Source organism: Suricata suricatta, chromosome 1 (genome assembly GCF_006229205.1).
Source record: "Suricata suricatta isolate VVHF042 chromosome 1, meerkat_22Aug2017_6uvM2_HiC, whole genome shotgun sequence".
Taxonomy (NCBI): Eukaryota; Metazoa; Chordata; class Mammalia; order Carnivora; family Herpestidae; genus Suricata; species Suricata suricatta.
In genome coordinates this window covers 36,135,299-36,156,382 of record NC_043700.1, presented here as the reverse complement: position 1 = coordinate 36,156,382, position 21,084 = coordinate 36,135,299, and the positions used below count along the sequence as shown (strand labels likewise).

Here is a 21,084-nt window from a genome sequence, read left to right as displayed (position 1 = left end):
TGTGCAAGCCTAGGCTGCTTGAAGGGATCCACTGGGTGACCAAGATACAAGACCCTGTGTACAGTTTCAGGGACCTTCCTGAGATCAGATGCAATTTTGTTTTTTGAGTCATAAAGTAGATAGAATCACCCTGCAGTGACATTTTTTTTCCTCCAGCCATTTTCTTGGAAGCAAACCCATCTCCTTTAACTCCCTTCTTGGAAAACCATTCTGGAGCACCTAGCAGCAAGGAAGCACTAGGTTATCTGGCTCTCTCTTCTCCCTAGGAGCAGGAAAGGCTCCTTGTTCTCATTCCTCTCTTGTGTGTTCCAGTCTGGCTTGACACCTCTCCACGTAGCCTCCTTCATGGGACACCTGCCCGTCGTGAAGAACCTCCTGCAGCGGGGGGCATCGCCCAGCGTCTCCAACGTGGTAAGCCCGCGGGGAGAGCGCGGAGAGGGGCTTAGTGAGTGCTGGGATCTCCTTTCTGGGGACAGACCTAGAACCCTCAGAAAAGGAGAGACTTCAGATTTGGGGAGAACATGTGTGTCTATGGACTCTTTCCCAGTTAAATTTGTCACACATCTGTAAGTCCTAGGAGTTTTAGGTTGGGCGGTAACTTGGGAACTTCTGCAAGTGCTGTCTGAGAATTCATTTACAGTTTTTAACATTCATTAGCTCTGGGGTTTACTTTCCATTATACCAAGAACACACACACCCACACCAGGCATCAGCAGGCTAAAGGCTAATTGAGCTGCTTGCTGGGACGACTCCACCTTTTGGACAAAAGGCCACCAAGCTACTCTAGGCCGGCACTTTGGAACAGTGCACATGTCCTTTTGGAAGCGGAGGTGTGTTAACAATTCTGTTATTTTACAGAAAGTGGAGACCCCACTGCACATGGCAGCCAGAGCAGGGCACACGGAAGTAGCCAAGTATTTGCTCCAGAACAAAGCCAAAGTCAATGCCAAGGCCAAGGTGAGTTTTGGAGGCAGGAGGGATCTGGGAATGTAAGCAATTCAAGCGCAGTGAGGAGAAATCCATCCTTATGAGCAGCCAGACCCCTTGTCGCAAAGGTTTCTTGTCATTCCCATGTTGGTTGACCTAAATGTTCAGATTCTGCTTTGCAGGGTTTCTGAGAAGACCAGACCTATGTTTCTTCTTCTTTTTAAAAGCATGTTTATGTATTTTGAGAGAGAGAGAGGGACTGCATGAGAGGGGCAGAGAGCGGGGAGAGAGAATCCCAAGCAGGCTCTGCACATAGAGCCTGACGCGGGGCTCCATCTGGCAAACTGTTAGATCATGACCTGAGCCGAAATCAAGAGTCAGACACTCACCAGACTGAGCCCCCAGGCGCCCCTGCATCAGATCTACATTTTTTTTTTAGGATAATGAGAGTTTGAAGAGCCTGGATGGCTTGCAGAGTGTTTTGGGCTGAAAGAGTTTCATGATGGCTACAGTCATGGTGTGAGAATGGAAGCCACTTTTTAAAATGTTTATTTATTTAGTTTTGAGAGAGAAAGAGAAAGAGAGCGCACTCACGCACGCCAGTTCACACCAACGGGGGAGGGGCAGAGAGGAGGGAGACAGAATCTGAAGCAGGCTCCAGGCTCCCAGCTGTCAGCACAGAGGCCGGCTCGAACTCTCCAACCCACAAACCATGAGATCATGACCTGCGCCAAAGTCGGACACCTAACTGACCGACCCACCCAGGAGCCCCCAAGAAACAACTTTTTGGAGAACATGTTGCCAATGAAAATTAGTTAGGAATTACTTGACCTAAAAATGGAAGATTCCTCTTTGTTGGAAAAGGTATTCCCAAGGGATCAGATGAGTGAAGAGTTCAAATTGCTATTGAATTTGCAAGGTGATTGGCTCTGACCAAGATGGGGCTTTCCTACCCCACAGATGACAGGGGCTCTGTTTAGAGCTGGAACAGTGGCTTGTGTTTGGGCCACATGAAGAGGCCCCCAGCTGGGCCCAGGAGCACAGAGGCCTCGCCCTTGAACCCCTTCAGTGTCAGGGAAGGAGGAAGAACAGGGCTGGGAGAAGAAAGTCATATTTCCCCTTCTGCTGTTTAGACTTTCTCATGACCCTGTTCAAACCAAAAGGGAAACATCCACTCAGACGTGACTTGGGAGACGGTAGGAGCAAGCACAACACACTGAGTATGTGTTATGTGCCAAACACCATGTGAAACATTTTCTAGGCACTACCTGCTAGATCCTAGCCACAGCCCAAGAGATAGATATTATTGTTCCCATTTACAGATGGGAAGGCTGAACCGTTGGGCGATTCAGTGGAAATAACAACTAAGTCAAAGGGTGGTTGTGAGGAATCAGTAAGAGAGCATATTTGTGTCTGTGATTCAGAAACTTGATTTGAATCCCAGCTCTTTATCTACTAGCTGTGTGACCTTGAGAAGGTTACTTACCTCTCTGGGCCTCACCTTCCTTCTCTGTAAAGTGAGGAGTTGAATTAAGAAACCTTCCCTCTTCTTTGTCTTTGCTTTGGGCTCCAGGATGACCAGACCCCACTTCACTGTGCAGCTCGCATTGGCCACACAAACATGGTGAAGCTCCTGCTTGAAAATAACGCCAATCCCAACCTGGCCACCACTGCCGGCCATACCCCCCTGCACATTGCTGCCCGAGAGGGCCATGTGGAGACAGTCCTGGCCCTCCTGGAAAAGGAAGCATCCCAGGCTTGCATGACCAAGGTACAGCCTTCCTCCTCCTGTTCCCTGGAGGCAGCTGGCCGCCTGGAGCCTGGGGTGTGGGCTGGGCGTTCCCTCCGGATCCTCTGTGTCGCCTTGATAATGCTGAAAGCGGCCCGGAGGACCGACACCCCCAGCCTGGCGCTGTCTGTGAGCCTGCTGTGTCATCCTTCCCCAGAAAGGTGGTAAACTGTAGTTTCTCCTCCACCTACCCGGCCTTCATCCCTTTATCAGAGAATAGCTATTCGGTCTGGACATGTCCGGTCCTGGAATACAAGAAAGGCTGCTCTCAGCCCGCTAGTAGTCAAATCACAGCTCAAGTGGTTTTATGCTCCCTCACAAGAGGTGCAGGTGGCAATCACAGGAAGCCTGCTGATTCCGGGGCCTTGGCCTCTTGGAAGGATCAGAAATTGCTGTGTCTTTTATAGGATCGGCATCTCCACGCCAGTTAAGGCGCAATACCTCCTTTGCCGTGGGCCCTCTCTATGGGGGGCAGAGAGGACGGCTCTGATGCCCCCTGGTTCTGACAGCCTGTGTTTCTCCTCAGAAAGGATTTACCCCTCTCCATGTGGCTGCGAAGTATGGGAAGGTTAGGGTGGCCGAGGTGCTGCTGGAACGGGACGCACACCCAAATGCTGCCGGAAAAGTGAGTTTAAGCTTCCCTCCCTCTCTCAGCTGAAAGGCCGGAGCAGAGGATAAACTTTGCCACTTGGGAATGGTCTCTATTACCAAGGCTGTTGTGTCCCTCTGCCGAATGGGCAGCCGTCTCGGTACAGAGGCTTTGGGAAGACTGTCTTTCTGGCAAAGTCCTTGTCCTCTTAGAAAAACCTGGCAGCCTCCTCGGAGCAAGTGTGTGGATTGTGCTGCCCACCAGGCCCTGTAGGAACAAGGGGGGTGCCCCCGGGTCTGGCTGGTTATGCTCTCGGGTGACTTCAGGTCAAGACTGGCCTTGGAACGACTTTTAACCAGATTGTAACTCTGTAAAAGAAGTGACACAGATCCCAAAATGGCGCCTCTTGTAGCCTGAAGGGATCACTGGTAGAAAGCCGGCTGAGTGAAGGCTGTCCTCTCTGTCCGTCTTGCCCCCGCAGAATGGCTTGACCCCTCTGCACGTGGCGGTCCACCACAACCACCTGGACATCGTCAGGCTGCTGCTGCCCCGGGGCGGGTCCCCTCACAGCCCCGCTTGGGTAAGCCTGCCCCCGTCTGCGTACCTGGAACCCCGGCCCCAGCCCTCCTCCGAGCCTGGGCCTCTGGACCGCAGGCTCCTTCGAGAAGGGCTGTTCCGGGAGCAGCTGGAGGGTTTTCATGTTTTGCTTTTATTTTTACCTCTGAAATCTCGCCTCACTTCCACAAATGTTACCTGCGGTAATTGCTACTATTTGGAGACCAGGAGCGGGGTGGGAAATGGGTAACACGCCTTAGCAACAGGTGCCCTCGCAGAGGTGGGATTTGTTTCACACAACAAATGTGTTCCCCAAAGTGCTGCGTGACAGCGGCGTTTTGACGGCTGGCGGTCACAGGGCAGCTCGTCCAGGAATCTCCAGGAGCCATGAGCCTGTCAGGGTCTCACTCCATTTGGTGCTGGCGGCACAAAGGCCACACCTGGGGAAATACTCAGGGCTGAGGGTGAACCTGCCATAACCTTGAAGCAAGGGACCTATTTCAGATGGGAATAGTCACGCCCAGAGGTATTTCACTTAGGAGCTCAGGCTTTGAGATGGCGGTGTGTTTAACAAGGCACACCCAGATTCCTTACGCGGTGGACAGAAGCCCAGCGTGCCAGCCCCGGAAATATGCTGCTCAGAGCGGCAGGTTCAAGGCCTGTCCAGGGAACCATGTGAAGGAGGCTGACTGGGCTCACTTGGGAAGGTCAGACTTGGGGGTGGGACAGGCCACCCCAGGCAAAGGGGTCAAGCTGGAATTGAGGGTCATTTTCTGGGACTGGCTGCCCAGTGTAGGACCAGAGGGTGCACAGTGTTTGTCTGTGAAAGGAGGGGCTGATGGCCACTCAGGGGAGGAGGGGAAAGGGTGGGGGGCAGGGCTCTGCTACAAAGGACACACGGGGTCCCTACACTCGGGAAGCTCACTGATAAAGCAGCCAGGACTAGGGAAAACAGGACGGTTTCTGGGAGACCACACCCCGATGCTCAACCATGAGGCAGGAGGCTCAGTGCTGCTACAGTGGAGGGAGCCACTAGGGTGGGGTGGGCTGGTGTGTGATTACAGCTGACACCTGCTGACAGCAGCAGGAACAGAGCCGCGTCTGGGAAAATCCGAGAGCGAGAGGGGGCCTTTGGCTTGTCTTCCTTCCTCAGAAGAGATGCTCATCTGATTTTACAGCATCCCTTCCCTGGAGACACTGCGTCTCCCAGACACCTCTGTCTCCTTGGGCTCCTGTCTCTGCCGCTGTTGTAGGGAGCCCACGTCACTGCGCAGACGGAGCATGTGGCCCCGCTAAGATGTGACTTACTCCTGCCTCTAAAAATACAAAGCTGGACTCCCCGCCCCCTCACCCCCTCCTTATATAAAGGAAACTGGAGCCAGGTTCATGGTATTTAAAGAGAGCCTCATCCAAGCACAAACCTTGTACAGATGGGATTTGTTTCCATGGCAAAAAATAGTTTCCCAAGTAGTCTGGCAATTTTGTAGAATTTCACATGCAAATCCCTCTGCACCCAAACCAAACCCTCCCCCTTCTCATTTTGATGCTAATGTTGTTTTAACGTTTAGGCAGATTTCCCTCCAGTGTGCATTCTTTTGGATGAGCTCATTTCCTTGGGAGAAAAGGACCTTTCAGTGACACAGAAGGTCTCCCTAACCTCTCCACCTAGCTGCCCATCGTCCTTGTCACCTACAGAAGGTCATTCATCCCTCTGAGTCCTGCTTTCTGGGCAGCACAGAGGGGTAGTCTCTGTTCTGAGACTGCCAGCTGCCCTTGTAGGTCGAGTTTAACCAGGGGTCACCTGGTCTGAACTGCTGCCAAGGCACGCATGCCCTTTGCGAGACAGGGTGCTGCGTCTGCCAGTGTGGGTGCACATAGCTGCCCAGGTGACACGTACTCCTGATTAGACTGCCATGAGTATGCTTCAGCTTGTCCCGGTACTGTCCTTTACCCATTAGTGTTCCCAGGAATCATCGCTTTCCTCCTGTGACTGCCTGCTAGGGACCGGGCCCTGGCGGGGGTGGGGGGGGGTCCAGTCAGCCTCTCCCATCCATCCTGTGGACGGCACTGGGAAGCAGACGCTCTCTGAGGCTCACCTCACAGAGAGCCATCTCCGGTGGGGATGGCCCCAAATGCCAGGCTTCATGCAGCAAACCACACCTCTTTGCTTTCTGTTGATATAACACAAAACTTCATTTCTAAAAATTAATATTATCATCAAAACGTTGATCTTGTTATGGAAACACAACCTAAAGGGGATGTATTCTCATAACATTTTTTAAAAAGGGGACACGGAAATGAATTACCTTACATAATTACTCTATTGAATCTTTTTGTTCAATTTAATTCTCTAGGTAAATTACAGCTTCTCATCTCCCCATGAAATGTCCCTTCCTAATGGCTCGGTCCCTGTCCTCCAATGTTATTATATTGTCAGCCGCCGCTGTTCCTCTTTCCTTTTCCTGATCAGCGATCCTGGCAGAATCAGAAGTGTTGGTCTCCGCAGGAAGGCAGTGGCTGGCGAGGAGGTTCAGATCTCTGGGAGAGACAGAGGAACGCTGGCCAAGTGGGGAAACTGTATGTCTCGGGCCATCTGCTCCAGGACTGGCGGGCATGGGCTAGGAAGTCATGGGTCCTGCTCCAGGTCCTCAGGCCTGGCATCTCTTTTAGCCCTGAATGTGTGGAGGCCTTGCTACTCAAAGTGTGGTCCCTGGACTGGCAGCATCAGCATCATCTGGAAGCTTGTTAAAAATGCAGAGTCTGGGGGCTCCCGAGAACTTCTGAGTCAGAGCCCACGTTTTAACAAGATCCCGAGTGCTTTGTGTACACCCTGTGGTCTGAGAAGCCCTGTCCCAGCTGAAAGGCCCTGGGATCTGGAGTCTGAAGGCCAGCTTGGGTTATCTGTTGCTCATTTACTAGGTGACATTAGATAAGGCCCTTGACCTCGTGGAGAATTAACTTCTTTTGCCACAAAATGAGATAATTAAAAAAAATGCCTTCCTTGGTGGCTGTACAGGGATAATGTGGGTGAAAGTGTTCTAACGGTGGTGACCAAAGTAGACTGTCAGCTGACTGCGGCAGGATATCACTCCATCCAGCAACTGTGAGACGAGAACCAGTTAGATGTTATTATCCACTTCAAACGGCTTCAAAAACTACAGAAGGATGTTGGAGGTCATTGAGTATCTTGCCCCCAGTCACGCAGCTAGTTAACACGGAAAGAGGACTAAAGAGGGCCTGACTCCCTGTCTTCGACGTCCTTACGGGGCTCAACCCCTTCCACCCCTGCTTCAGCCCACAAGCCCTGGGGTGGGGGTGGGTAAGTGGTTCTTACTGCAGACAGGAGCCTTTCATTTACTTACCAAGCTTTCTAGTTCTTCTGTGAGCTCCTAGCTTTTGTGGTGACAGAGCACCACCAGCACAGTGCTGTGTCGTGCTGCCTGTGGGTGGTGGGGTGCCCCTCCCCCCCACAAATCAAAGGGATTTGGTTGGTTGGTTTGTTGACTGAAATCACTCTCCTTGATGATACCAGCTCCGCTCACTGGGTGTCCAGCAGGCCAAGAAGCTGGCCTACCTCTCTCTCCGAGGATCTAAAATCAAAGGCATGTGCTCACAGCTCATATGGTCAACTCAGCATGCTGGTAACTGGGTTCCGTGGCTTCTTCTGTTTCAGAATGGCTACACCCCTCTGCACATTGCTGCCAAGCAGAGCCAGATAGAGGTGGCCCGCAGCCTGCTGCAGTACGGGGGGTCAGCAAACGCAGAGTCGGTGCAAGGAGTGACACCCCTTCACCTGGCCGCCCAAGAGGGTCACACAGAGATGGTGGCTCTGCTCCTTTCGAAACAAGCCAATGGCAATCTGGGGAACAAGGTAAATGTGGCTTCTCCAGATTTGGCCTGAAGTCTTGGTAATGGTTTATTGTAACTGCGTGGATATTCTGTCTGAATGCGGAGCACCTGCTGGGTGCTCAGGCACTGAGCTAAGTGGTGTGTGCGTGTGAGTGCGTGTGTGCGTGCGTGCAGAGCATGGCATCCTTACCACAGCTCTGTGTGGGTTTTACCTCAGTTTTATAAATGGATAAACAGATTCAGAAAGGTTGCTTTTCCCCAGGATTGCATGACCCTGAGCCTAACACCAAAGCCTTTTCTAGAAAGATTGACTCAAGGATCTGCAAAAAGATCAACATGAAAATCCATAGTACGCTCTCCCAAATATAGGCCTGTGTCTACAGTCAGGAAAGTAGTAAGTAATGTGGTCCTAAACATTCATTTTCTGTGGGAGAATATTTTTAAATGCCTGCCCGTATGTTAAGCTAGCAGTTCTCCATCCAGAGGCTATGGGTGGAAAAATCTGGGTTTTTCTGGAATTGCAGACAGCACTTTGGGAGATGGACACGTGAGCATATTTTGAGATGAAGTCTTCATAGTTTTTGTCAGCTTCTCAAAGTACTGCATGACCCAAGAAAGACTAAGAATCACTTACTGTTTTTAAATCATGTTTTTTTTTTAATTATAATTTACATACAGTAAAATTCAGCCTTTTGAACTGCACTTGAATTCAGTGGGTTTTTTTGTATATGTACAGAATTGGGTCACCATCACCAATGTCTAATTTCCAGAACATTCTCATCACCCAAAAGAAACCACACATGCGTTAGTGGCCGCTTCCCATTTCCCCCAAACATAGCCTCTAGCAACAACAGATCTACGGTCTTGGAATTTGCCTATTCTGGATGGTTCATACAATGAAATCAGTACAAAGAGCCACTCCATTAGATGGTAAAGGGAAGTTTCAGAAAGGCAAGCGTTTTAAGGATCAACAGACCTTAAATGGACCTGTGGATCCATTGGTTCTTTTTTGCACAGGTTTGGACAAGTGACCCCCGGGAGGGAACGGTTAGGACAAGACTGTTATGCTGCAGCGGATTCTTGGTTTTCTACCTCGTGCCATTTCAAGCAGGCTCTGTGAGGAGCCGTGGTGGTGGCGGTTCTCGGTCCTGGAGATGTCCTCACTCGTCCACACGCCATTGCATGGGGCAAATTACCATGTTATCTCAAAAGTCAGGCAAGGTGCCCAGAGGCTTGTGACAGACATAGGACCTCTCCGTGTCACAGCCTGTACTCGCTGCTGCCCCCCTCACCTGCCTGCTCAGGCCTCCGCTGGGAGGGTGACTGCTCATGGGCCTCTGGGAAGTCTGCTGGAAAATGCAGAAGGCAGAGGAAGGTCCCACACTTAGGAAAGTGTATTGAGCAGGGGAGAGGGGAGATAAGACTTTCCTGACATTTTTGTGTGAGTGTGCACGTAGCAGGCGCCATCCCCAGCACATCACTGTCCTCCCTAGAAAGCTGTGCTGGGACCTCCAAGAATATGGTGCTTTCAGTCCCTGTAGGATCCTCCATCCTTCGACAGTGCAGCACGGGCTGTGAGGTGCTAGTAACAGGCTACGCTGAAACCGCACCTCGTGCTTTCCAGCACGTTTCCATCTGCTTTTCTCAACTGAACCTTACTTTGCCCTCAAGATATGTCAGCGATAACCCCTATTTTCCAGATAAGGAAACCAGGGTGCTGAGCGCATCTCAAATTATGGAAATAGGGAATGTTACAGGTGGGAAGGAAGCCCCATAACGTTTCTCTAGTTCAGAGGTCAGCAAACTATGGCCCCGGGGGCCAAAACCGGCCCGCCACCTGTTGGTGTAAATAAAATTTTGTTGGAACAGTCATGTCCGTTTGTTTCCATGTTGGCCATAGCTGCTTTCTCACTATAATTGACAGAGTTGGGTAGTTGTGACAGAAACATAAGCATATAATATGACCTTCTGGCCCTTAACAGAAGACGTTGTTGACCTCTACTTTAGTTGAACCATCTCATTTTTTAGATAAGGATAGATAGAAGCTCAGAGCTGGAAGAGCTTTGTCCAAGGTCACACACCTGTTCAGTGGCTGCGAAGCCAGGTTGGGCTCCCAAACCTCAATGCTCTCTCACTGTGGCCTGGAAATATTAATTGGCTACAAGGTGATGAACTTCTTTTTCTTTCCAGAGTGGACTCACCCCCCTTCATCTGGTTGCACAAGAAGGCCACGTTCCAGTGGCAGATGTGCTGATCAAACATGGTGTCATGGTGGATGCCACCACCCGGGTAAGGCAGGCACTTAGTTTGTGCTTCTGTCCACGTGGGCTCCCCACCCTTCTCCCCTTTGTGCGCCCCTAGCCCTGCCCCGAAGCCCTGCTGCTCACCCATTCTCACCTCTTGCTTTTCAGATGGGTTATACCCCACTCCACGTGGCCAGTCATTACGGAAATATCAAGCTGGTGAAGTTTCTGCTACAGCACCAAGCAGACGTCAATGCCAAAACGAAGGTACAGGAGCACTCGAGAGCTGACTCTTAGCCTCTTAAGTTCCAAATTAGGGTGTAGTCAGAGTTAACTCTGCGGCGCCTGGAGCTGTGCCACAATTTTAAGCTTTGACCCTGGAGGGGGGAATGGGGAAAATGCATTTTTTTGTGTTGCACATAGAAGCTAGGCTCTGCAATCGGTGGCCAGTTGTCTCTCTCATAGCTAGTTAATCCTGCTAAAATGTCACCTCACTTTACAGCAAGGATACAGTCCCTTGCACCAGGCGGCCCAACAGGGACACACAGACATCGTGACACTGCTTCTCAAAAATGGTGCTTCCCCAAACGAGGTCAGCTCGGTAAGTACCCACCAGTTTCCTGACTTTGGAGAAGTGGTCCGATGGGCAGTCCCATGAGACCCTCATCCCCCACAGAGGCTCGGCCTGCCCTTATTGCACTTCTGGGGCCTGGACCATAAGGTCACAACTGCATCAGTAGCCCAGAGCATGGGTGCTGTGATGGGTTTTTCTTTCTGGTGAACTCTGGGTTATCCTCTAAATACTACTTACCCTCCCCCTTTTAGCTTTGTTTAAATATTGCTGTTGGAACTCTTTCTGAACCGCGTGACGCCACTTTCAGTAATAGAGCAAGTAGCAAAACCAAATGTCTCAGATGGTTCACGATTTCCAGAGCTTCGGGGTCGCCTTGCGCAATGTGATCATTGCCAAGCAGGGACTTCCTCATCTCACAACCTGCGGGTTTTACTAGATTTTTCTCCACGGCTCCTTCCAGCTCTGAAAGTGTCTGGACCTTTGTAGACATGGCTGCTAAACCTGTAACTGGTTGGAGCTGAATCTGTCCAGGGCCCAGGGCATATCCTAGGACTGGAGAACTTACAAGAGAATAAAGCCTCAATGTCAGTCTGCTTCCACTTAGCTCTTCAAATCAGAATAGAAAATACGCAAAGAACTGGCGTTGGGACCAGTAAGCAGCATTGCTCTCTACTTTCTCATTCCAAAATTGCATATGGTACCTTCCTGGCCCATTCCTTCTAGTTGGTTTGGTTCCCTCTTGGCAGTTCTTGACTTGTCCTGGCAAGATTGCCCCTGTTTCTCATTTCAAAACTCCCACACTCTGTGCTACAGACTTAAAGTATCACTGCCCTCCTCTCTCCTATACTACATCTTTGCAAGCATTGTTCCTAACACCTATCTGGGCTCACACGTGTGCAGGGGTCTTGCTCTGGGCTCCAAGGTGTGGTGTGTCTACCTACACTCTTCTAAACTATTAGAATGTGGGCTTGGTCTCTGTGCTTTCCCCCCGGAGTCCATTCTTTGATCTGATCTCACCCTGTCTCTAATTTTCCCAGAATGGAACTACACCTCTGGCAATAGCCAAGCGCTTAGGCTACATCTCTGTAACAGACGTGCTCAAGGTTGTCACGGATGAAACCAGTTTTGTGGTATGTCGGTTTGTCCACTACACCAGCCACCCCAGATACACAAAGCTTGACAGAAAGGGTACCCCTAAGGGTTATTCTGGGAAGAGGAGCAGATGCTGTCACTGGGTAGGAAGCACAGCACCAATGGTGGGCCAGGGCCACAAGGAGAGAGTTCTCCTCCCTTGGTGGAGTTGTACTGCCACCTAGTGGTGAGAAGAGTTAGGGCTGTGACCAGACCTAAGGGGGCAAACAGCAAGCTGGGTGGGGGGCGGAGACAAGGCAATAGGAAGTTGGGCATTTCCTGTTTATCCCCTTGCCCAGACCTCAGCTTTCAGGCAGAAGGGCCTCTCAGCTTTGATTCCCTTCGTTTAAGACAAAGCTTCTTTCCCGTCTCCTTCCTGATGAATTCGGTGAAAGGGCCCACCGTTCTATTTGAGCTGAATTCTCTTTTTCTTTTAGTTAGCCAGTGACAAGCACCGGCTGAGTTTCCCCGAGACGGTAGATGAGATCCTGGATGTCTCTGAAGATGAAGGTAACGTCTGGGATTAACAAAAAGTCTGGGGAAAGTCAGACCGAAGGGAGCACCCGGTGCTGGGAGCCCTCCTTCCCCGGGTGCCTCCTGGTACCTGCTATAGTACACTTGAGGAACGCGCGTGCGCACACGTGTTCTGCGCAGCTGTATCAAAGCCAGCGAGAACTGCTTCTTAATGATGTTGTCTGTAATCAACAGTATTCCTTTAGTGTAACTTTAGGAAAAAACCTACGTCTCAGACTTAAAGTACAAAATTCCTTGAAGTTTTCTAACTATATGTGTGTTCGTCCATTATGGAGTACGATTCTACTCAGATCAACTCTCAGAGCCAAGAAGAATGGCAATAAGATTCTGCCTGATACTTTCCTTGTGTTTTGAGCAAATAACAAGCTGTTTATTTTAAATCCGTCAGAATTTTTTTTTTTAAATAAGCTACTCTTCTGACCACATAGTGGGTCAGTACGTTTTGGGGTGCAACCATTATTATGAAATCACTATAGTTTCAGCATCTGGGAACCAGGGAGTGCTTGTATATTTCCTGCCCCACGTAAGCCTGTCTTGTCCCCTCACTTAAGTCTGAGGGGACCCTCGTGATGTAAAATCACAGAGTTGGTCTGGATTATCTCTACAGCCCCTGGTGTTATAACTGTGTCAGCGAGATGATTAAACCTCCCTGTGTGTCCCCGTTAATAATATGCCTCTTGCATTAACTGACTTCAATCCTGTCCTTTCTTAAACTTGGCTCTTCTTTGCTTTCCAGGAACTGCTCATATAACTATCATGGGTATGAAACACTTTCTGTTCCCTGTGGTCCTTTCTCACGAGTGCATTTCACCCTGAGCAATCCCCGCTCTCACTAATCCATTCCTGCTTTCCACCCTCCTCCGATGGCTAACAATCTGGAGCCAAGAGCTTGCCTATAACAGGAGATTTACACCCGTAAGATCCATGCCGGGCGGGTAGCTCCTGCCTGTCCATCTCCGTGTCTGTGCCCATGCCACCGTGTTTGTGATCATAACTGCATGAGCTGTTGTTATTCCATTCTGTCAGCTCCAGATCACAGAGCCAGGACACTCACTGCTAAGTGACAGTAAATGACACCACAAGGTCGAGGGCTCCCGCTCCAGTTCTAGCAAGGAGAGAGAAACGGAGAGGCAGTCTGGGCTGCAGACATAGTTTGAACCTCATTGTAATGAACTTAGGAAATAAGGTTTCAGCTGCCATGATTATAAAAACAAAAACAAAAACACCCCAGAACCCTTCAAAACGCATGGGGTCAGTCCCATTGTAGTTTACCCTTCCATAGTGTATGGTGTGGCAAAGGACAGAAACAACTCTTTTCTTTGGCATCTGCGTTCCCCAGCAAGAGCTGTTTTGAAGTGGAGCTTGTTCAACCCAACGAAGTCCAGTTTCTGGCTGTATTTTTTGTCTTCTGTGATGGCTGGTGCAGACTAGGCTGTTGGGAGCTGGCTGCCTTGCTCTGTTCCTCCAGGCTGGAGGAACAGGACTGGCCCGAGACATTGTTAGTGGTCCCCTTGGAGCAGCAAGGGCCTTGCTCCACCCCTCAGGGGCCAGCATTGAGAAGAGGAGCAGGAAAGCATTATTTAAATAGACAGAGGAAACCTCCATCCTGTCACTCACGTACACTTGTGTGGTTTCAGGGGAAGAACTTGTCTCCAAGGCTGAGAAGCAGGATTCCAGGGATATTGATGAAGAGAAGGAGCTGCTGGATTTTGTGCCGAAGCTAGACCAAGTGTAAGGAGTGCGCACACTGTGGATGGGCGGGTCCAGTCCCCAGCAGGGAAACGTCACAAGAAAGGGAAAAGGCCATGTGCACGCCTATGCCACAGACAGGGAGAGAATGCTGGTTGGCTGGACTGTGGGTCTGGGACATTGTGATCAGCGAGTCCCGTGCCCTGACCGCCAGGCGGGGCCCCAGGGGCCACCCTCCGGCAGGTGCCTCCCTCCGTCTTCCAGTGTCCCTGCTCCCAACTTTCCACCTTCTTCTCTGCCTTCTACAGCCCCGCCCTCTCCTGCACTCCCAGTTCTCACCAGAAAAGGCCACTGAGGAAGATTCATAGTAACAACTGTTACCAAGCTGAGCTCACACACTGACCACTGCCATCTGCCAGCACGGCACCTTAGAGAAACCCACGGAGGGTTTGTGTCTGCCTGGAACACATCCTCCCCCCACCACCGTGGGGTGCTGTGAATTATTCCCATGGAGTCCTCGGCGCTTCCTGAAAAGACAGACGTGTGCCAGCTTAGTCCCAGGGCTCACAAAAACAGGGCACTGGATTGGCAGGAAGTGACGCCCCAAGAGTATTTCATCAATGAGCATTTACTGTATAAAATATGAATCTCAGAACTCAAAATCATTAGTATTTACTGCACATCAGTTAGAAAGAAGCACAAGACTTAGCCACCCATAAAGAACCTACCAAGTTATTTGGTGCGATCAAAACACACTCCAAGGGGCACCTGGGTGGCTCAGTCGGTTAAGTGTCCGACTTTGGCTCAGGTCATGATCTCACTGTTCCCAAGTTCGAGCCCCACATAGGGCTCTGTGCTGACAGCTCAGAGCCTGGAGCCTGTTTCAGTTTCTGTCTCCTTCTCTCTTTCTTCACCTCTCCCACTCATGCTCTATCTCTTGCTGTCTCTCAAAAATAAATAAACATTTAAAAAAATTAAAACACACACCAAGAGGTCACAGAACAGTGCAGGTAAGACGTAAAGGCCAGAGTGAGGATTCTATCAACAAGAGCAGGTGAGAAGCAGATGATAAGTGTGAGAGAAGGTGCCAGAAGCAGCCCCTCACCTGGCTTGTGAGGGGCAGCTAGGCCCCAGGAAAGGCTTGGAGGCGAGGGGAAGAAGCTGGTCAGTGTGTGACGCCGAGTTGTATTCCTTGTGTGATGTGCACTTTGGCTTGTGGCAGGGGGGGCCGGTAGGAGGGGGAGGGGGTTACAGAGGTGTTTCACCAGACCTCCCATGGCAGACAGGGCTACTCAGAAGGATCATCCCTCTGATTTCCCCGCGTTCTGGGTGTCTAGGGTGGAATCTCCAGCCATCCCGAGGATCCCTTGTGTCACACCTGAGACAGTGGTGATCAGATCTGAGGAGCCAGAACAGGTAAGAAGCTCCTTTTCTTTGTTTGTTCCCATCTGCGGAGAGCGGGTGCCCCCGGGACAATGAAGGTTTGAAATGATCCACGGTAGGATAGGAACTGAGGATGAAATGCCTGTAGCACTTAGCAGGCCCTCAGATCCAGGCTTCCCTGTGTCCTTGGCAGTCCGTCCACTGTGCTGCCGGAGTTCTTATCCCAGATAGCAATGATGCGAGTCTCAGAGAGCCCACGGTTGTGTGAAATACCATTATGCAGGTCCGTCCAGTCACGGGTGAGGCTGTGAAAGGACGCCAGAAATCCTAGCTCCAAAGCCAGGGTCTCCTGTGCACAGGCTCTCAGCACCCCTCCCCCCTCCACTCCTTCCCCCACCCTGGGGGAGTGGGTCACAGAGCTGGAGAGGGAGCTGAGGCTGATCTGCGGGCATGGTCATGGAACTCCTTTCTTTCACATCCATAGAGAGGGGGGACAGTTTCTGCCTCCCCTTCCTCCAGGGATTATCGAGAGCTTAAAATACCAACACAGATAGAAAGGGATGTCAGAGAGAACTGCTCCCAGGTGGCACTCTTGCTCATCACAGTCCCCTGTTTTGTGGCTTCCCTGGGTGCCACCTGAATTTGTCCCAAAAAAACAGTGGGATGGTTTCAAACCATTTCATGCCCCTTAATTTAATTGTTTGCTATCTGGCACTTTTTCCCCCCAAGGCAAGGGGATTTTCTAGGATAAAAAGCAGTGTGGGGTTTGGAGGTTGGAAATGACTGTCCTGAGGCCTGATAACTGAGCTGGGCATGGCCTGTTTACCAGCTAAGGCTGGTCTTTTCCTCTGCCACCGAAGGGCTAGCTGTCTTAAAGCAGCAGCCGTAGCCCTGGACCCAAGGGTGGCATGCAGGGACAAGCCAGCTGTGAGGCCATCCAAGCAGCCATTCCATGCTAGGGCACATCATAGTGCTGTGATCCTGGGGTCACTCACCAGAGGCATTTGGGAGACACAGTCAAATATGGTCCTGGTGCAGCTATGGCATGTCCTCTGCATGCTGCCGACAATATCGACGACAGAGTCACTGTGTCGACCTGTGTCCTGTTGTTCCTTGACGGACCCATTCTCTTCAGCTTCTTGCTTAAGTCCTGAGCTCAAGTCCGTGGGCATCCTTGGATTCTTCCTGTGCGCCCTGCACAGGGCTCCACATAGGAGGCCTGGGAGACCCCAGCCCGCCCCCTAGTTGCAGATGGGCCAGCTGGGAAGGGTGGGCTCCCATACGTGAAGCCAGTTCGCACAGACTGCGAGAAGAATCAATGCGCCCGTGCCCGATTGTGCTGTGTGGAGCCTTCTGAACTAGAGTAGTGGGAAAGCTTCATGTAGGAGCAAGGTGTGACTGTGTGTGGACTGGGCCAGCAAAGGAAGACAGGGGTGTCAGGACCTGTGGAAGTGAGAAGGGTCTTGGGAAGACCCTGCTGGCTTTCATGAGTGCTTGTGATGCGCAACGCCCGTGCGAGGCAGCTCCGTGTCTCTGCAGCGGCAGTGTCACTGAGGGACAGGGACTGTGGTATTTGCAGATGAGGAAGGAAGCCCCCCCAAGGGTAGGCTGTGCCCTGTTCGCCTCCTGTGCCTCGCCCAGAGCTAAGCAGCTAGTAGACGGTGGTGCAGAGCTCCAGGACCAAGCCTGCAAAAACTGAGCTCCCTAGAGCAGGGGCTTCACACTGGAGCAGGGCTGGAGAAAAGAGCGGGTAGGTCTGTAGTTTGTGCGGTGGATGTAGGACCTAAAAGGAGCCAAGGAGAAGCCATGATGGTAGGAAGAAGTCTATGCCTCCATTTCCAGAAGAGCCTTGTCCAGGAAGGGTCAGTGGTAAGTGTGCAGGAGTCCTGTGTCCATTGGGTCGCTTGCTTTCTGGCAACGAGACGCTCCTGAGCCTCCCCAGCCCAGAATAACACCAACCTGGCCAAGACTAGCTCCTGTGGCCCAGGAAGTGATGGGACAACTGGCCTTTCTCTCTTCCTCAGGCGTCTAAGGAGTATGACGAAGACTCACTCATCCCCAGCAGCCCGGCCACAGAGACCTCAGACAACATCAGCCCAGTGGCCAGCCCCGTCCACACAGGGTGAGTGACTCACGGGTTCTGGGCCCCCACTCTCCCCATCTCAGAGACGGCGTCTAGAAGCCCAACGCGGATCTGCCTGTGCCTTAGGTTTTTGGTGAGCTTCATGGTGGACGCCCGGGGAGGCTCCATGAGGGGGAGCCGGCACAATGGCCTGAGGGTGGTGATCCCACCCCGGACGTGTGCCGCCCCCACTCGCATCACCTGCCGCCTGGTCAAGCCCCAGAAGCTGAGCACACCGCCCCCACTGGCCGAGGAGGAGGGCCTGGCCAGCAGGATCATTGCGCTGGGACCCACAGGGGCCCAGTTCTTAAGGTGAGAGGTCACTCACACCAGACATGCGTGTGTAACATGTGTCCCTAGCCTGCCCCTGCCCTGCTGGTCCATCCAACTCAGCAGCAGCCGCCCAGAACCGCCCCAGTCGCAGGGCAGAGGAGGTGTCAAGCCCGGAGCCCCACACCATCTGGTTTCTCTGCTGTCCTGACAGAGTGACACAACCAGAGCTTTTAGTCTCCCAGATGTACTAAGGAGTCCGCAGCCCCGAGCGGACCTTACTCCATGACACTAGAGAAGGGGACTGAGAAGACAGGGCTGCCTACCTTGGGGCCCACAAGGGCCGAATTATTTAAGCTCTAAAATGGAATTTCTAGGAGGCAGCTTTACAGCATTGCCCCCAAGGACAAGATTCAGAGTGAAGCAGAGTGGGCTTCTACCTGAGCTTTGTTGGGACAGGTCTCTCCCAGGAGGCCCGGCCTTCCTGCCTTTGTCCACTGCCCATCCCCACCTCTGAGCTTCCATCCACCCCTGGAAAGCAGCCTGCAGAGTGCTTTTGTATTCGTTTTCCTTTTTTTTTTCTTTGTTTTTTTTTTTTTTCGTTTTCCTTTTTAAGTGTAGTTATCAAAGCCTCCCTCTGAAGCAAATGTCTTTATCACCTTCAGAGAGAGGAGAAAGCTGGGGTTAGGAGAGGTTTGGAGCTTCGGGATATCTAGGGCTGTCTGGCAGGGTCTTGGGATCAGTTCAAGGGCTGGGCTACTTGGCTGAGCTTCTGCTATGTGGCCGTGGCAGGAGAGTCCTCTGTGAAGTGACATTGGATTGGGTGCTTGCTGTTCCTCTGGGGCCTGGCAATGAGTGAGGGGCCCTCGGAGCATCTGAGGAGCCCAAGGAGGGTCTGTTCCCCTGTCGGGACCTTCCCCAAGGTAGGTCCTCGCTCTGGCCGTAGGATCCCGTCTTCTGCCAGGCAGGGACCGACTGCCCCTCTTCTCCTATTCTTTCCTCCCCATGCCCAGACACCTGCCCGCGGGCACCCCTGCCCATATCCACACACCTTTCCCCCCATCTGCTCTGTCCCCTCAGCCCTGTGATTGTGGAAATCCCTCACTTTGCCTCCCACGGCCGTGGGGACCGTGAGCTCGTGGTGCTGCGCAGTGAAAACGGCTCTGTGTGGAAGGAACACAAGAGCCGCTATGGAGAAAGCTACCTGGATCAGATCCTCAACGGGATGGATGAAGGTAACAGAGCCCCAGGGATCCCAGAGCAGGGCGCCCTCTTTCTGGAAGGTGTGAGTGGAGCTTGCAGTCTTGGGGTGGGTTTTGGGGCCGCCTGGGGTTTGGGAAGGCCAGAGAGACTGGGGCTGGCCCCATCAGGTCCGGTCCCAGGTCCCTGGGGCGGCTGACAGGGGTGCTGCTGGGTGCCTGGGGTGGGGGCGAACATCGGGAGCCAGGGATAAGGAGGCTCTGGAGATACGGTGGTGGAGCCTGCACCCGGCCTGATGTCGTGACCGGGGTGGGTGGCACCGTGCCCTGTGATTCCAGAGCTGGGGAGTCTGGAGGAGCTGGAGAAGAAGAGGGTCTGCCGCATCATCACCACCGACTTCCCCTTGTACTTCGTGATCATGTCACGGCTCTGCCAGGACTATGACACCATCGGCCCTGAGGGGGGTTTTCTGAAGAGCAAGCTGGTCCCCCTGGTGCAGGCAACGTTCCCTGAAAATGCTGTCACCAAGAGAGTGAAGCTGGCTCTGCAGGTGACACAGCCCTCCCTCCTCGCCAGTGGGGACATCCCCTCCCCCAATTCAGAGTTCATGGAACGTGGGAGGAATTCAAGGCCCCCTGAAGGACGAGCCTCTTCCCTAGCACATCCCTCCACTTTTTCCAATGCCCTAAAGTCTCAGTTAGAGAGGTGACGTTAAAGCTCAGAAGAAAGTTGGTGAGTGGGTCAGGGCAGGTGCTCCCTGGTAAGTGGCAGAAAGCCCCAGAGGACCATTAAACGGCAAGGCCGGCCTGCTTGCATTAGGGAATCCCACAGGGTGTCCTGGAGAGGCAGCTAACGGGCAAGCAAGGGTGGTACCATCCAGGAAATGGGGAGCCGCAGGGGAGGGGGAGGAAGGGCTCCAGAGAGAGAGCTGAGCAGTGACATCAGCCCCAGGATGGGCCGTGCTCAGCAAAACAGATCTGCGTGGTGCGACAGTGGAAGGCCCCCCACCCCCCAGGAGCCTTTGCCCTTTGCGTAAACAGCCTGCTCTCCCTGTGGGGATGCACTGCCCCTCGTGAATGATCCCTCTGCTGCTTGAGGCTGAGTGCCCGCCTTTGCTGCCCGGCAGGCCCAGCCTGTGCCGGATGAGCTCGTCACCAAACTCCTGGGCAACCAGGCCACCTTCAGCCCCATCGTCACTGTGGAGCCACGGCGCCGGAAGTTCTACCGCCCCATCGGCCTTCGGATCCCACTCCCTCCTTCCTGGACTGACAACCCGAGGGACAGTGGGGAGGGGGACACCACCAGCCTGCGCCTGCTCTGCAGTGTCACTGGTGAGAGGTGGCCCTGTTCCATCTTCGGGGCAGCAGCAGCTCCTTCTGGTCACTTAAGGGAAGCCAGCTGTCACCTTGCTTTGGCTTCCCTGGGCCATGTGCTCTTTAAAGGGAGGGAGGGGTGGTTCTCCGCAGAGTAGCTCAAGGAGGGGGAGAGTGTGAGAGAAGAGGTATGCTCAGGGCCACACAGATGTGCCCGTCTCTGCCCCTCCACGCTCAGCCCTGGCATCCTGGCAAGCTGTGTGTCTGCCCCCTGAACGCTGTCCCCCAGCCCGCCTCTGCTCCCGTTGCAGGAGGAACAGACCAAGCCCAGTGGGAGGACATAACAGGGACAACCAAGCTCGTGTATGCCAACGAGTGTGCTGCCTTCACCACCAATGTCTCTGCCAGGTGAGCCCAGAGACCCCCGGCCCTGTGAGAGGTCAGCGCTGCCCCTGCTTGGGCCTCATCCCCATGCCTTGACCCGCCCACCCCAGGCTCAAGCCTCAGCACCCCCCGCTGCCCCTTTCCACACAGAAGCCCCATCCTGACCACCGGGCGTGCGAGAGCAGCTGTCCCCACGGCTGACAGGCTCCTTCTGTTTGCACAGACACGAGGTGCTCCATCGGGCACGTAGGAACATGCTTATAATCAGCCCTCTCTTTTTAGGTTTTGGCTGTCGGACTGTCCTCGGACTGCTGAGGCCGTGAACTTTGCCACCCTGCTGTACAAGGAGCTCACCGCGGTGCCCTACATGGCCAAGTTTGTCATTTTTGCCAAGATGAATGACCCCCGGGAAGGGCGCCTGCGCTGCTACTGCATGACGGACGATAAAGTGGACAAGACCTTGGAGCAGCATGAGAACTTCATCGAGGTGGCTCGGAGCAGGGACATAGAGGTACCAGGGCTGGACAGCTGT

General features: G+C 52.7%; 1 protein-coding gene across 11 annotated transcripts in view; it reads left to right on the top strand.

The window, feature by feature from the left end:
• Positions 1-21,084, top strand: part of ANK1 (ankyrin 1) — a 213,958-nt gene that overhangs the window by 152,152 nt on the left and 40,722 nt on the right. For all 11 annotated transcript variants that reach the window (XM_029936401.1, XM_029936381.1, XM_029936428.1 and 8 more), the window contains 21 exons: positions 313-411; positions 859-957; positions 2,501-2,698; positions 3,243-3,341; positions 3,787-3,885; positions 7,534-7,731; positions 9,900-9,998; positions 10,121-10,219; positions 10,455-10,553; positions 11,564-11,656; positions 12,095-12,167; positions 12,928-12,951; positions 13,829-13,922; positions 15,218-15,296; positions 17,288-17,385; positions 17,473-17,697; positions 18,736-18,890; positions 19,194-19,405; positions 19,982-20,186; positions 20,480-20,576; positions 20,835-21,063. In XM_029936401.1, the coding sequence (XP_029792261.1) occupies positions 313-411; positions 859-957; positions 2,501-2,698; positions 3,243-3,341; positions 3,787-3,885; positions 7,534-7,731; positions 9,900-9,998; positions 10,121-10,219; positions 10,455-10,553; positions 11,564-11,656; positions 12,095-12,167; positions 12,928-12,951; positions 13,829-13,922; positions 15,218-15,296; positions 17,288-17,385; positions 17,473-17,697; positions 18,736-18,890; positions 19,194-19,405; positions 19,982-20,186; positions 20,480-20,576; positions 20,835-21,063 (2,673 nt within the window). The remainder of the gene's footprint in view (positions 1-312; positions 412-858; positions 958-2,500; positions 2,699-3,242; positions 3,342-3,786; positions 3,886-7,533; positions 7,732-9,899; positions 9,999-10,120; positions 10,220-10,454; positions 10,554-11,563; positions 11,657-12,094; positions 12,168-12,927; positions 12,952-13,828; positions 13,923-15,217; positions 15,297-17,287; positions 17,386-17,472; positions 17,698-18,735; positions 18,891-19,193; positions 19,406-19,981; positions 20,187-20,479; positions 20,577-20,834; positions 21,064-21,084) is intronic.